The sequence below is a fragment of the Lontra canadensis genome, unplaced genomic scaffold (assembly GCF_010015895.1).
Source record: "Lontra canadensis isolate GAN:19392208 unplaced genomic scaffold, GSC_riverotter_1.0 scaffold25, whole genome shotgun sequence".
In the NCBI taxonomy this organism is placed as follows: domain Eukaryota; kingdom Metazoa; phylum Chordata; class Mammalia; order Carnivora; family Mustelidae; genus Lontra; species Lontra canadensis.
Window position 1 is genome coordinate 8,595,256 of NW_022631019.1, and position 15,902 is coordinate 8,611,157.

At 59.6% G+C, this 15,902-nt stretch overlaps 1 protein-coding gene across 2 annotated transcripts in view; it reads left to right on the forward strand.

Moving 5' to 3' along the window:
• The window catches only part of TNFRSF1B (TNF receptor superfamily member 1B), a 33,651-nt gene that overhangs the window by 4,693 nt on the left and 13,056 nt on the right, over window positions 1-15,902 (forward strand). For both annotated transcript variants that reach the window (XM_032863442.1, XM_032863443.1), the window contains exons 2-3: window positions 13,822-13,921; window positions 15,634-15,762. In XM_032863442.1, coding sequence (XP_032719333.1) covers window positions 13,822-13,921; window positions 15,634-15,762 — 229 coding nt within the window. The remainder of the gene's footprint in view (window positions 1-13,821; window positions 13,922-15,633; window positions 15,763-15,902) is intronic.

The following is a 15,902-nucleotide window of genomic DNA, read 5'->3' on the forward strand; positions in this document are numbered from 1 at the left end:
GAAGCAGTATTGATGACCTAGGGGAAGGGCCCAGGCCTCAGAACCAGGCAGACCTCAGCTCAGATCCTTACTCTGCTGTTTACAGGCCGTGTCATTCTGATTCTGGGAGTCTCTGTGTTCCCCTCTGTAAATCGGGGAACAACCCCCACCTCCGTGGCTGGCCGTCAGGGCTGAAAGTGACCCACGGGCCACAGGGCTCCCGAGTGGCTCCCGAGCATCTGTGGTTGTGTGGGGCCTGACCTGACTCTGGGTGGAGGGGCAGTGCTCTGGCTGTGGCAGGGACCACCATGGAGTGTCTGAGCCGTGGGGCCCCAGGGTATGGGGGATAGACCGCCAGCTGCCCAGAGCTTCTGCCCAGCGTCCCTGAGTGCAGCTCAGTCTGCCTGCCTTATCCTGGCTGTCTTTCCTGCCCCCGTGCTCCTTGCTGGGCCTCTCACAGCACTTGTCCAACTGCCTGGCCTTGACCGTAGCATGTGGCCACGCCCGGGGGGGTCAGGGAATCTCAACCCTACTCTGTCCATGAGTTACAGGTGCTCTGTGTCCCTTGAGGGTGAGCTGGGGTCACATTTGGTGCAGTACAGAGGTATCTAATGGTCTGGCTGTGAAGGGGATGTCCTGGCCATGAAGGGGTTGTCCTGGCCTCAGCTTTCCTGTCTGCAAGATGGGCCTTCCAGGCTATCTCTAAGACCTCTTCCATTTCTAACCTCTGTGATCCGGAAGGGAGGATCCCCTGAGGCCCGCCGTCCGTTTTCCAGCCCCCAAGGGACTGCTGAGACAGCAAGGCCCTGAGGAGGGAGCGCTGGCCTGGGTGTCCAGAGAGCAGAGCTCCCTGGCTTGCTGTGTGACCTCGCTCGGGTTACTTAGGTTCTCTGGGGCTCAGCATCCCCATCCATCAAACCTCGTACCCCTGATCCCAACGGGGTCTTTGGAATGCTGGGGAGGCGCCAGCTTTGCACAGGGTTGCCAAAGGCCGCAGACCGAGGGGGGAGGGGTTCCAGAAGTTTTCCCAGGAAGGAGAGCCCAGCACTCCCCACTGTTCATATCTTGGCTTCCCAGACCGTCTTCCTGCTGACCTCAATCCCGCTTGCTGTGCCTGGAATCTTTCCTCGGCTCAGGCACGGCGGGCGTCAAGAATTCCGGGCTGCCCGTCAGCTTGCTCCCAAGACAAGACGCGGAACCTTCAGGTGGAACAGGATTCGCGGGTTTCCTGCCTCCCTGCCCCTTGGTAAAGTTCAGCAGCCAGCCCTGTTGGGGCCCCAGACTGTGGGTGAGGCAGTGCTGTGGGCATCCACTGTGGCGCCTGCTGTCTGCGAACCCACAGGTTCAAGGAAGCCTGGGTGGGGACGGACGGTTTCCTCAAAGAACCCCTTTGTCCCCTGACGTGGGCATAGGCCCTCCCCGCTGGTTCTGAGTCCTGCCAGCCCCTTCACAGCCCAGGGCTGTGGGCACTTGTCCCCCTCTGCTGGGCTGTCGACTGTGGGGCCAGGATGCTGAACCCCACCCCTGTGGGGCCTGCGATCATTTTCCACCATGGCGTGTTGTGAGGTCACGGGATGGGGGTAGTGACGTCACTGTGGTTTGGGGTTCTTGGGTTGCGCACCCAGTCGGAGGAAGTGTCTGTTTACCGACTGGGGTTCGGAAGAGCAGGTTTCCTTCTGCCCCAGATGTGAGCAGTGCTGGGGGAGCGGGGCTGGGGGGCAGCTGCGCAGGAGGCCCCAGGATCCCGCTGTGGTCTTGCCTTCATCCTGCGTGACACCGTCCTGCCCCTCTGAGCCTCTGCGTCATCTTTGCAGAGGGGGAGGGCCATGTCTCTGGTGTCACCTGGGCAGGTTTATGATCACTAGACTGTTGGTTCGCTTTCTAGAACAGGAAGGCCCATCGGCCTGCTCTTTCACACCACGTGAGGCATGTGGGCACAGAGGGAGCCTGCGGGACCTACCTCCCAGGCCCCGGGGGGCCGCTGCCCTCCCCACTTTGGTAGCAGACGCCGGGTGGGCACGCGTGGGCGAGATGTGCAGCGTGGAGTGTGCACTGACTTCAGGGGGCACAGGCTGGGTCTGTCTTTGGAGCGCCGGGACCTCAAGGGGCCACAGAGACAGCGTAGAAATCCCCAGGGGCTTTTGTTTGTTTTCCTTTGCTGTCCAGACAGTGGCCTACCCTCTGTTTCACTCTGAGCTTGGCCTTGAGTGGGTACGGCGGCCGTGGCCACGGACCTAGGGAACTGAGTGGGCCTGGCCGGGGGTGGGGGGGTAGCGGAGTGGGGAGGGATCTGGGGACAGGCAGGCTGTGTGCTGGTATCTTCTGGGGTGTCCGTGGGAGGCCCTGTCAAACACCTATCAAGACGGATGCCAGAGGTTGCAGAGGGACTGGAGTGTGAAGCTGGGAGCTGGGGGTCTGGTCCTGCCTCGGCCTCCTGCTCTGGAAGGCTTGGTCGGGTTCCTTCTCACTGAGCCTCAGCTGCCCAGGCTGGGAATTGAGAACAGCAAGGACCTCGCACACCCCTGCCTCTGTGTCTTTTGGCCCCAAGTGTTAGGCTGGGGGAGGTGGTGCAGGGGTGGGCATGGCGTGCAGGTCTGGCCCCCATGTGGCCCCCACTCAGAAAGCCCGGTCTGGACTTGACAGTGACTCTCCTGGGAGGGGCTCCCAGCACTTTAGTTCACGGGATCTGCCCCCTCCTTCCCCCCACCCCGCATCCTGAGCCCCCAGCTGTCCTTCCTCCTGCTGACCCATCAGGGCCTTCTGTCTGCCACTCGCAGAGACTCCGGGTGGGGCTTATTCCTGGCGAGCTTGTTGCCTGCTGCTTCTCCTCCTGCCCCTTCCTGTCCGGCGTTCCCAGGGGTCCGGAGACCCCTCCCTCACCTCACAGCACGACTCCCTCCCTGTCCTCCCAACCATTGCCCCCCTGCAGCCCAGATGGCTTCACTGTCTTCAAGGCCTGGCCCTTTGGTCACTGCCCTCATCTTTTCTCGTCACTTTCCTGGCTCTGCCCACACATCCTGTCCTCTTCCGGGTCCTCCTTCTGTGGTGACCCCACAGGGATGCCTCTAAAAGCTGAGCCCCGAGGGTGGGCAGGATGGGGATGAGTGGGCACCGGATGGGGGATGGTGTGGAGGGAGGCATGGAAGGGACAGTAGCTGGATTAGTGCTGAGGGAGCGAAAATCTCATGAGGAGAAGGGATGGCCCATGAGGCTGTCAGCTGTTCGGGCCCGTTAATGCGAGTAGTAAAAAATGTAAAGTGGGATCACCTGTGATTTGGGGAATGTTTACTAAATACCTTACATGTCTCTCTTTTTTTAAGATTTTATTCATTTATTTGAAAGAGCATGAGGCAGGGGGAGCGGCAAGCAGAGGGAGACGCGGGCTCCCTGCTTGGAGAGCCTGATGTGGGGCTTGATCCCAGGACCTTGAGATCATGACCTGAGCCAAAGGCAGATGCTTCACCGACTGAGCCACCCGGGCGCCCAGCACTTTACTTGTCTTATTTCACTCACTCCTCACAGTAGTCCCCCGAAGTGTATACTGTCTGAAAAGATTGACATTTATTGACCTAATTTCTTAAACAAAAATACTCTCATGCTAATAAGGGGCAAGTCTGAATTCAAAGCCGGGCAGTTTCACTCCAGAGTTCCTATTTTGGCACCGTGCTCACCTCCTATCAGGGGTTGAGGCAATGGGGAGCTACTGATAGTTTTAGAGCAAGGGAGTGACTAGAGCAGAGAGTGTAGTCAGAAGATCACTCTGGCCTTGGTGGGCAGGCCAGGTGAGGTGGAGACTGTATAATAGTTGAAGCCAGAGTCGCAACAGAATAGGAAGCAAGGATTGAAGGCTTCAGGTAGGGAAGGGAGCCTTTGGACTAGACCCAAGACCTAGTGTGGGACAGAGATACTCAGGAGGAAGAGGAGTTGTCTCTCTCCATTCCATCCTGAAACACAAGGCATGTCTGCCTTCAGCCCTGCCCCAGCCAGAGCCCGGCGATTCTGGTCATGGTCATCCTCATGCATTCCTGGAGCTGTCACTGGGAGCCACAGGGTGACCCTGGCCTTGGTCGCCTGGGCTCCTGCTGGGGTGCTCTGAGACTGGGCAGGCTGGCCCACTCATCCCAGGTGTGGTGTGAGATGCGATATGCCCCCAGCTGGCAGCGGGGCAGGACTTCTGGGGGGTCCTCACTCTGTTGCCAGTGTCCTGGGGGACCCTGAGCTCCTCTCTGAGTTTCCCTTTTCCAAAACCTTCATCAAGGTGGGGAAAAAAGTGTCTCTGCCGCTTCCCACTGGGGCTCTGCACTCTGCTCAGCGGGGAGCCTGCTTCCCCCTCTCTCTCTCTGCCTGCCTCTCTGCCTATATGTGATCTCTCTCTCTCTGTCAAATAAATAAAATAAAATATTTAAAAAAGAAAGAGTCCTCTCCACTGTTACCCGAGGGAAACCTTCCCCAAACTCCCAGATGGGGAGTGCTGTGAACCAAGGGCTGGGGCTGACATCCAGGGGTGGGGGGCGTGCTTCACGGGGCCAGGCAAGGGTCTCCTGCCTGCCCTGAGCCCTGAGTCCTCACAGCCCCCTGGGGAGGGGGACCATCACTACCCCCATTTTATAGGCGAGGCAGCTGAGGCACAGAGGTTCAGCCCTGTGCCCAGGCTCACAGCTCACTGGAGGCAGAGCCAAGATTCCACCCCAGGTGGTCGGGCTCCAGAGGAAACCACCACCCGGATGTAATGGTGGTCGCCATGGCTCTGAGGGACCTTATCTGAAAGTTGGTCTCCCCCAACTAGGGACACACCTCTCCCTCTCTCTCTGTGAGCCATTTCCTGCCACGTTCTCATGCTGACTCCAACTCATTTCAACTAACTGGAAACGAAGACTTTTGCTTCTGTTAAACAGTTCAGCATCTATTAGGCACCTGCTGTGTCCTATGCCCCGGACCTGGAGCAATGAGTAATAAAAACCCAGCAAGTAACACTTGGCTCTTACTGCCGTTGAATCATAATGGCCCTATGTGGTGGAGACTGTGTTTGTCCCCATTTTGTAGACAACAGATCCGAGGCTGCAGAATGGCAGAGCTGGGACTAAAACCCAGGTGTCTGGCTCGCAGCTCCTACTACTGTGTGTAGAGAGGGGCTTGGAGCCTGTCTTGGAGGGGGAGACACTGCAGAATGGACAATGAACCAAACAATGGTCTAGACGGGCACTATAGAGATCTTCCCAGCTTGTGCCTGGGGCCTTCAGGAGGGACCTCCAGCCCCATCTGGGAGTTTGGGGAAGGTTTCCCTCGGGTAACAGTGGAGAGGACTCTTTCTTTTTTAAATATTTTATTTTATTTATTTGACAGAGAGAGAGAGATCACATATAGGCAGAGAGGCAGGCAGAGAGAGAGATGGGGAAGCAGGCTCCCCGCTGAGCAGAGAGCCTGATGCGGGGCTCGATCTCAGGACCCTGAGACCATGAGATCATGACCTGAGCCGAAGGCAGAGGCCCAACCCACTGAGCCACCCAGGTGCTCCTGGAGAGGACTCTTGAAAGAAGTGGGGAGTTAGCCAGGGGTGTGGGGGAGGGGTGGGGGGGTCCGGATGTTCGGGCGAGGAAACGGCAGGAGTGAAGGGAAGGCATGGGAAGAGCGGGAAAGAACCAGATGCCGCCCTCTCTGGGAGGCCATGGCAGGGATGCCCAGGTCCCAAGCTGGGGGCATTGAGCTTGGGCCCGAGGGCAGTGGAGCCAATGGTTTTCAACGGGCCGGCTTGGCTATAGGAAGGTGGCGTGGGGTCCATCTGATAGGCTGGGGACCCAGAGGGAGGGAGCTGTAGCTGGCAGGGGAGGCAGGAGCCAGGTACGTGGAGGGGGGGCCACGCCGTGGTGTGTGTGGGGCTGTGGGGATGGGAAGGGGCGCCTTTGTTGCGGGGCACTTGAGGGTGGGGACCACACCCTGCTAGATTCGAGCCCTGGTGCTCTGCACAAAGCCTGGTCCCCTAGCCGGATACCAGCCCAGGCTTCCTGTCTGCCCCGGGCTCACTTCGGAAGCGACATCACAGGCAGGAGACATAGAGTGGGAAGTGTCACCCCGCGCCGCTGCCTGTGATGTGGTCCCTCTCTCCATGATGGCAGACGGCAGACGAGCCTCTGCTGCCCCAGCAATGCTGCAGGCCTGGCCTGGCCTCATGTGGCTGTCCCTTCCCACCGCCCCCCACAGTCCCTGGGTCTCCCGCAAATCCCCCACGATGGAGCCGTAGACAGCTCTGCCACCCCCACCTCCCACAGTATCACAGGGCCCCAGGGGGCTGCCATGCAAATGATGGGGTTTCTCTATTGCTTGAAGATGGTTTTCACCCGTGGAGGGGTCCCTCCGTGCTGCTGCAGTCTCTGCACCTGGGACCCCAAAGACCCTTCTGGGAGAGTCACTGCATCTTCCCTCCTTGCTCGCTGAGTGTTCTCAGAGGGGTCACTGTCCCTCTTGGGGCCCCTCTTCTATAAAATGGAGGAGTGAGACAAGGCCACGGGGTATAAAACTGTCCAAGGCCACGGGGAAGCGGATGTGGCTGTGACGAGCTTCTGTCTCTTTAGGGATGGCTTCATCCCTAAAATGGGGTAATAGTGACCTCCTTGCGCTGGTGCAGGAACAAAGGAGAGAATGCGTGAGGAGCACGGTGCTGTGTGTAGACAGTAGGCGTCTCTCCTGGGTCTGCACGGTCTCGCTGTCTTTCCCGCTCTGTGCAAAGGGTAGGTGTGAGAAGCACGTGCCACTCCCCACCGCCCGAAGCCTCTCCCTGGGTCCCCTGCCCATCTTCTCCCCTTCTGGCCCTCTCCCCCAACGCACGCAGGAGTGCTCCCAGGGGGGCCGGGGCTGTGACCCCTTCCCAACAATACAGGCATCTAAGCTGGCAGGGGGAGGGTCTCCAGAAAATTCAAAAGCCTCCAAGTCCTCAAAGATGTTGTGCTCACGGTGGCAGGAAGAGCAGAAGGCTCGGTGCAGAGTGCTCTGGGAGGACCCTGCCTGGTGGCAGCCGCTTCTCCTTCCCCGGGCCTGCCCTGCTTTGCCTTCCTCTCTCTCACCGTCTATTTATAAATAGGAGGAGGGACGGAGGGCCGCCACCTCGGGGCACATACAGGGCTGGGGCTGTGCTCCAGGAGCGGGAAAGACAGGAAGTCAGCTGGGGCAGGGGTTGCCCAACTCCCCCGGAGTGCGCTGACTCAGACTCCAGAGTCAGGCTCTCGAGGCCGCCCCGCCTCTGCCGGCCTATGGTCCCGGTGCGGTGTCCACCTTGAACTCCCCGCGGCTCCTCCAGGAGGGAGTGAGTGGGGAGGGAGGAGGTCCGGAGGGGAGGGGGACACAGGCAGGAAGAGGAACTTCTGACTCCTCAGGTTGACTCTCGTCTGGCTATAGCTTTGGCCCCAGCAGGCCTCCGAGGCTCACTTGCTTTCAGGAACCCACCGCCATATTACTGTCCCTTGTCCTGGACACAGTGTCCCTGGGTTTTGGCCGCTCACCCAGGCTCTTCATCTTGGGGTCCCATCACCCCTGCAGGTGTTCCCCTGGAGCGAAGCCCCTTTGAGACTGCCTGAGGCAACTACCCCAGGAAGCTGGCTTCTGGCCTGTGGGATCCCCCCCACCCCCCGCCCCAACGAGGCCTCCACCCCACTGTCATGGCAGTCGGTCTGCTGCGGTCTCCTGACTTGAGCTCCTTGAGGAGTAGGCCTGGGGTTAGCCCATAGGCGGCTCTGTAACTCCAGTGGTCACAGGTCAGTCTCCCCACACTTGACCTCAAGGTGGGAGGGAACCACCTCCTTCCCAAGGCCCACATGAGCCATCTACTTCTCATGGGCCCCCGGCAACTTGCTGCCCACCTTGTCCTCGCCTTGTCCATGTTTAGCTGAAGCCAAGCAGAAGGGCCCGGTTCGAACATGCCGTCTGACAGGGGTCTACAGCTCACAGCCTTTGCAGACCCTGAGAGCACCGCCGGGGGGGGGGTTCCCCTGGGAGCTGGGCAGCAGGTGATGGACCCATGTTCAGATCCATGCCTTTGTTCCTACAACAACCCCTGGAGGAGGCAGGGCAAGGCCGTGTGTCACCATTTTACAGGTGACAGTGTTGAGGCTCAGAGGTGGTAAGTGACACCCACAAGTCACCCAGGACCAGCATGTGCACCCAGACGCTCTAGCTCTCCTCCCATGATGCCAGGTTCTGTGTCTCAGGTTCCTCTCCTCCTCAAGGCCCCCTGCACAGGCTGGGGGAGGGAGTGAGGGGCAGAGGTGGGGGCCTGCCAGCCCCTCCTGGCACCCACTTTCAGCCTGGACTCCCACCCCCGCACCCCCTCCCGGCTCGTTCAGTCTTTCCGCCTCGCACGTGGGCGGGCCACCCACTCACCCGCCCAGCCCTCTGAGGTCTGCCGAGGGGCCTGAGCTTTCTGACACCCGTCATTAAGAAGCCAGAGCTGGAAAGGGCTCAGAGCGCCGAGGAGGTCCACAGTGCCGTTTTCCAGACCAGGAAACTGAGGCACAGAGAAGCCAGTTACTACCCTCCGAAGGCGGGGTGCCTGAGTAGGACAGGGAGGACCTCTGGGTGGGCCCAGGGGCGTTGGAGTCCAGTCTCCCTGGGAGCAGGGGGAGGAGATGAAGACACCAGTTTCATGCCAGGGAGGAAACAGGGCTGGAGACAGGAGACTGTCTGAGGCAGAGTTTCCATCTGTGACTTCAGAGTACAAACGGCGTTGACCTCACAGAGCTGGGACGAGGTTGGAGAGAGGCGGCGGGGCATGCAACCAGCTCTGCACGATGCTTGGCTTGGAGCGAGCTTGGGAGGAGGCGCTGCCCCCGTGTCTGTGTCCTGCCCCCGTGTCTGTGTCCTGTGCCTGTGTCTGTGTCCTGTGCCCGCACCCTGGCTAGCTGCCTGGCCTCCTCCTGGCCTCCTCCTGGCCGGGCCTGCGACACACCACACCCGTCCTCCCCACGCCTTCTGGCCCAGGCGAGGCGGAGACTGGGATAGGGTCATTGCAGTAATGCAGCTCCTGGAAGGAGGGTGTTTCCTACGTCTGTTGAATGAATGAACATTCCCCCTTTTGTCCCTGACTTTCTCCACCGTTCAGTGGGAGGTCGCTGTGGTGTCTGAGGCCCCTGCGGGCCCCCAGCGGCTACACCTCCTTCCTGCCCCCACTTCTCGGCCCCGACCTCCTTCTCCTGGGCTCCCATGCATCCTTCCAGCGCTTGGCAAAGCTGGGGCTAAGGACGGACCCTCTCGGGAGCCCCGTGACACAGGCAGTTCTAGGAGGAGCCCGGTGTCAGGTGGCCGCTGCCCCTGCCTGCTGCAGAGGATCGGCCTGTTCTGAGGTTCCTGCTGGGGGCGGGGGTTCTCCTTGGAAACCAAGTCAGGGCTGAGGTCAGAGGATGGTGGCCTGAGGCGAGAGGGGTCCCCCCGCACTGGGGTGTGTAGGAAAGAGAGCCCGAGTGACAGACAAAAACTGTGCACTCCTGTGAGCTGGGGCCCTGGTCCCCGCATGGCACGGAGGCAGATGAATGGGGGCCAAGGGCGCTGCCGTGACCCGGGGATGAGGAGCTGGCGCCTTCAGTTGTCCTGAGGAGGGGATGAGGACTTCTCCAGTGGGACCAGTAAAAGAGTCACACCCCAAGTCCACCCCACCCTTCTTGGATGACCTCAGACAAATGACTTGATCTCGGTCTGCTGTGAGATGGGAATGTGCCCACCAGCATTTTGGGGGCAGAGGTAGGGAGTGGGTGCTTGGCGCACAGTAGGTGCTTGGCACAAAGTAGGTGTTTGACGAAGATCCTGTTGTTTTCCTGCCTCCTCCAAAGGCCAGAGCTGAGAAACTGGAGGACTGATGGAGGCCACGTGGCGGGAGGGAGTGTTGAGTTTGGGGGGCTCCTGGGGTCCCAGGTCTGTGTCAAGGGGCAGGGGAAGCTTGGGCCCCATGATCTGGGGGCCCCCCACAGGAAGGGAGGCAGAAGAGGATGGGCGAGGAGTGGTGTGCTTCACCTCTTGTCACCTCCCCTCTAGGCACTTCCCCTCTGGGCGGCTGGGAGGGTCCGAGGGGAGACCCCGTGCGGCCATGCATCTGGTGCCTTGAACAGTTGGTCCTGGGAGATGGCAGGTGTCAGTCCGCCCTGTCCGGGGGTGGGGGGCATGTTGAGCAGAGGAAAGGCAGATGCAACCCTGATGTGAGGGTGGACGAGGGGGGCCCTGATGGCCTCCTTGCTCATGGTCCTCTGTAAGCCTGCCACCAGCTAGGCCTGGGAATGGCCTAGAACTTTTGGGAGACCAGGGAGGTGGCTTTGCTTCTTTTGGTCTCTATTCCACACAATCAGGGGTGCCTCATAACACTGTGTGTTAGATAGGCCCTCCCTCCCTTCCCACCCTCCTTCCCTCCTTCCCCACCCCTCTCCTCCCTCCCCTAACTCCCTATCTTCCTCCTTCCTTTCATCTAGTTTCCTTTCTGCCCCGTATTTACTATCCCATCCGTCCATTTTCCCATCCACCCATCCATCCATCTTCTCTCCAGTCCCCCATCCTCACACGGGGTCACGGATTGCCCCCCCCCCCCCCACCGTTAAAGTGGTTAAGCGTCATCAGTGATTTTCAGATTTTCACCTGGGAACCTTGCATTTTGGAAGATTGGGTTTGCTAAACTGTTGAGTAAATTAGGTTCTATCCAACTTATTTCCTCATTTTAAAATGTCAGTCAGAGCTTCCCTGTGGGTGGGTGATATGTGGGTCTGAGCCTCCCCAACAGCAGCCAGAGGATCTAGAAGCTTCCATAGCCCTGCATTCCCCAGAGCCCGTTTGCCCCATTCTGGGGACATCCGGAGACCCCTGGCGCATGGGGCTCCTCAGGTGGCCTGAGGCCAGCTCCTGGGGCCGTGGGCCAGCAGGGCCTCTGCTCTGGGGAGCTCCACAGTAGAGGGAGTGAGTGACCTTTTGTCCCACTCTGCAGAGGGGCTTTCTGTTCCTCATTGTTGAGCCATGACAAGGCTGTGGCTGGTGGTTTTTTTTCTCTTGTCGGAGAGGATAAACAAGCCTGGAGATTGCTCAAGGGAGGGCTGACCCCCCCCCCTGCCCACTGCCAGCCCCTGGGCTCTGGGATCACACAGAGCAGCAGGAGGAAGATAGGGAAGGGCATTCATAACGAGATTGTGACTGGAAAAGGCCCTGGAGGGGAGACCTCTGGGCAGTGGCCTGGGGGGGCTGTGTGAGGGGGGCAGACTGTGGGGGTCCTGCTGCCTTTGTCCAGGAACCCTTGGCCTGTGGGTGGAGAGAGAACATGGACTTGGCCAGGGCAGGGCCCTTTCCCATCAGGCCTTTTGGACCCTGACAGGAAATCCTCCCCCCACCCCGGCCAGGGCAGGCCTTCCAGGACTGCACCCCAGGAGCTGCTCTGAGGGTGAGGGTTTCTCTCTGCCTGTTGGAGCTGCACCGGCCCGGTGTTTATCGGCCCCACGCGAGTGAGGGGCCTCCCTAGATACTGCCCAGGGTCCGGTGGCGATGAAGCCCACGGCGTGATGGGTCAGGTGGCCTGCAAGGGGTCTGCAAGAGAAGGAGGTAGAGCCCTCCCTGCTCTCTGGGGACAGGCAGCTGCCTCTGGGGTGCTCAGCTGGAGGGAGAGACACAGCCCCTTCCCTTCGGGAAGCCGCATAAGCCACAGCCTGCAGGGAAGCCCATCTTGGGGGGCTGTGGGGGACAGTCAGGCCCCCCGCTGCTGTTGGTGTGTGGTTGAATCATGTGTAGAAAGGGGGCTGCAGAAGGTATGATTTCTCGGGCTCAGGGGCTCCCCTGGCCTTTGGTCTCTGGGTCTCCTGTCTGTGCCCCCCCGCCCCCTGCAGGTCATCTCGCTCCATGCCTGGGTGCCAGGGAGTCGGGTGTGTGCAGCAGTGAGGCATCAGAATCACTTGGGGGTGGAGGCTCTTTTTCTTCCTTTCTTCCTGTAGTGGAACAGCTTCTGGGCCCACTCCCTGAGCTTCTGCCCCATCTGTTGGGGTGCGGGTCATTAGGAACATGGTTGGCCCAGGTGTTTCAGACTCTGACAGTGAGCCTCACCCCCAGCCGTGAGGAGCCCTGATAAGGGACCTTGCTTCCTTCCCCTTTTGTCCAGCCGGCTCTAGGACCAAATGGGGAAGGAAGAAGCACTGGGATTGTGTGTGTGTGTGTGTGTGTGTGTGTGTGCGCGCCACGGGCGTGCCAGCTTGTAGTCCCGGTGGGAATGGAGGTTACATTTTTAGGCTCTGTGTTGTGCAGAATGGTTCCCACTTCCCTTGCAAGCCCCCTGTGTCTTTCCCAGCCTCACTGGAGGGGGTTTGGCCCTGGCTCCGGGATGGAGGGTGGGCTGCAGGGCCAGGCCAGTGTGGCCTGGGGCGGGATTGGACCCCTTGCAGAATGACCTTGTAATGAAGCCCACTGCTTAGGGTAGTGAGGCCTGAACACCTACTATGTGCCAGGCTTCGGGGTAATAACCAAGCTACGCCCAACCCGCAGGCTCAGAGGACACCCAGCTAGTGGGGGCATAGCCCCGGGTGACAGGAGCCCTGGAGAAGGAGGCTGGGATTCTGGGTCTGAGTGATGATTCAGGATGGGGTGTGGGCTGGGGAGCCTTCAAGGGGGGCTGCCGGCAGAAGAGATACACGGAATTTTGTCCGAGGAAACGTGAAGCTGTTCTGGGCGGAGGAGGCCGTTTGGGCCAAGGCGTGTGGGCAGGAAGAGACACAGATCGCTGTGTCACAGGGATCCCCCACCCTGGGGGTCATCTCCGCATGCCCCAAGACTTCCAGCCATTGGCCCCAAGCCATGGGTGGTCAGGGTGGTTGTGGCAGTCCCTGCCAGCCCGCTCGCCCTCCCTGCAGGGTCCAGCACAGGCTCTGGCAGGCATGACTCCCGGGGTTGGGGGGTGTCTCTGGGGCATGAACTGTACACAGTGTCAGTCCCTCAGGGAGGCCGGGCCCCTTCCTGGGCAGCATGGGCGGCTGGGGGCTGGACGCCTTCCTGCTACAAGGGGACCCGAGGGGCATTCAGTGGCATTCACTGCCTAGAGCACCTGGAGGGCTTGGGTCAGCACCTGGCGCTCTCGTAAGTGCTCAAGGCATGGTCACTGTTGTCATTGTTGTCATCGACCAGCATTCATCTACGGAGCCCCGACTCTGTGTGGGCCCCATGTCGGGGTCTAGAGAGGATGAGGCCGTTGTTTCTGCTCCTGCGTCACAGTTGTTTGTGGTGCGTGCGTGTATGTATGCACACGTGCATGTACGTGTGCACACATGTGCTGGTGCACACGCACCCCCCACCCCACTTCAGCATAATGAGCCGATTGCCCGAAGGGGCCATATCCAGTGTTCAGAGAGAGCCCAGAGTGGGGAGGAACCTGCCACAGCTTGGAGGAATCAGGGAGGGCTTCCCAGAGGAGGCCGCACTCAGCTGGAAGCACCAAGGGGGTGATTCCCAGGTGCAGGAGGGAGAAGGAGGCATCCTAGGCAGAGGGCCGCTTTGTGCTAGGCACCGTGGTCCTCTGTGACTGAAGCCGTTGCCTTCTGGGCAGCCTTGCGGCCCCACCCCTGTCCCCTGGAGTGTCAGAAGAACTAGCCGCATGCTCCGGCCATCTGGCTCGGTGCCCCCACCAGCAGACATGCATGTGTGACTGTGAGGCGGGGAGAAGAGGCAGGGAAAGAAGGTGGGGAATCTCCTGTTTACCTTCCCCTCCAAGGGAGACGTCTCCACATCAGGAGAGCCCCAACAGGAAGAAGGCCAAACGCTCGCAGGCCCCAGGACCTCCATCCTGTGGTGTTAGGGGTGACAGGATCCAGGGGTGGCTGTGCTGATGGCCGTCCTTCCCTTCCCCTCCAGGTGCCATCGCTCCCCTATGCTCCAGAGCCTGGAAGTGACTGCGGGCACAGAGAGTACTTCAACAAGAGGGCCCGGATGTGCTGCAGCAAGTGTGCGCCGGGTGAGGGCAGCCTGGGGCCCTGACTCCTGGACGCCTGGGGCCCTGGGGATGGGGGCCTTGCAGGGATCAGGGTAGGGTCCTAACTGACCGTTTGAGCTGAATTCCTTTTAGTGCCATGAGATGGTCCCTTGCTGCCTCTTGCTTCAGGGCCTTGGCACATTCTGCTCCCTCTTCCTGGCCTAATTCCCAACTCCTTTCCCCAGGTGAACTCCTGCTTTTCCTGTAGACCTCAGCTTAGATGTACCTTCCTCCAGGAAGATTGCCCACACTGCCTGGTTGGATCTGGCCCCTCCCATAAGCTCCCACGGGCCCCCGGGCATCCCCCATAGCAGCAGCTCTCCAGCCAGCAGTCATGGCTTGGGTCCTCTCTTGTCACCTCCACAGCGTCCTCCCTTGGGACAGGGGCCGTGGGCTAGTTCTCCGCGGAATCCCCAGCGCCTGGCACATAGTGGGTGCTCAGTACATACCTGACTGAATCGATGCGAGCTTACCCGTTGCATAGATGGTGGGCCTGAAGCCCGACCCCAGCTGGGAGAGCTGAGTAGCTCAACTGCTCGTGTCATCTGTCTACTTGTTCACTGATACCCGCATTCCTGTACCATTTATGAAGCACCATCTAAGTGCCAGGCACTGTTCTAAGTGTTGGGAGTCCGGCAGAGAGCAGAGCAGACAAAATCCTCACACTCATGGATTTTGCATCTAATAGAGGCACAGGCAGAGAAGCCAACAGAGGAAATAGATGTGTGGTCTTATCCAGAGTGAATGCTGTGAAAAAAACGGGGCAGGGTAAAGCCAATGGAGACAGACGGAGGAGGACATGCTTTTTGGTACAGGGTGGTCAGGGAGGGCCTTTCTGAAGAGCCAACCCTTGGGCAGAGACATGCAGGAGGTGAGGGAGTGGGTCATACAAATACACAGGGAACAGCCTGCCAGGTTGGAGAAGCAGCAAGTGCAAAGGCCCTGAGGTGAGAGCCTGTTTGGGGAACTTGAGGAACAGTGAGGCCAGCGTGTGGCCTAGAGACAGTAAGTTAGCAGGGGCCACAGTAAGAGTTTAGATTCAGAAGCTAGGAAGCCATTGGAGGGCCCTTGAGCCATTAGCCTGAGGTGTGGGCAGGCGTATGTGTATCTGTCATTGCCCATGGCCAATTTAAGAGACCTCACAAGTGACTCCTTTTCCTGTTAACTGGTAGGGTTAAGGTAAGAAGTTACTGGATTAGCACAACGGTGAATGTGGCAGGATAGTGCTCCAGGCTCAAGAGAGAAACTCCTTAAAGCTTTGCTTTAGCGTTCTCCCATCTCCTGGCATGCCTTCTGTCCAGGCCTGCAAGAGACCCATGCCCTCATTGTCGATGGGAAACCAGGGACTGCGTTCCCTCTAGTCGTTGTAGTTCACACCCACAGGTGGAGAATTTTAGCCAGTGATAAAGAAGAAAGGAGCTAGCAAACCAGTTCTCACTAAAGTGTGATTGACTAGCAATAGACAGTTCCAATGGTGGAACCCCAGCCATCTGGAAAGAGCAGAGGAAAAGGCATTTTATGAGCATCAGGGCTTTGGCCATGGAGGGACAGCTGGGGCCCACAAGATGCGAGATGAGTCGGTGAAGGACAGGAACGCTTTCAAAGAGCCTCCACACCCAGGCTTCAGGATGCTGGGGCTCCGGGCAGGGGGTGGTGGTGGATGAGCCACTGACCTCTGGCCCTTGCTTCCTCAGGCTTCCATGTACGATCGTTCTGCACCAATACCTCAGATACCGTGTGTGCCCGCTGCGAGAACAGCACATACACCCAGCTCTGGAACTGGGTTCCCGAGTGCTTGAGCTGTGACTCCCGCTGCAGCGCTGGTGAGTGGGCGCAGAGAGCGGGCCGAGCCCTGGAACCTTCCCCTGGCCGCTGTGCAGCCCAGCCCCTCCAGCTGAACGCTGGCTAGGATTCCCCCAGGTCAGCTGTCTTCGTGCCCTAGAGCATGAGGTTGTAAGGGTAC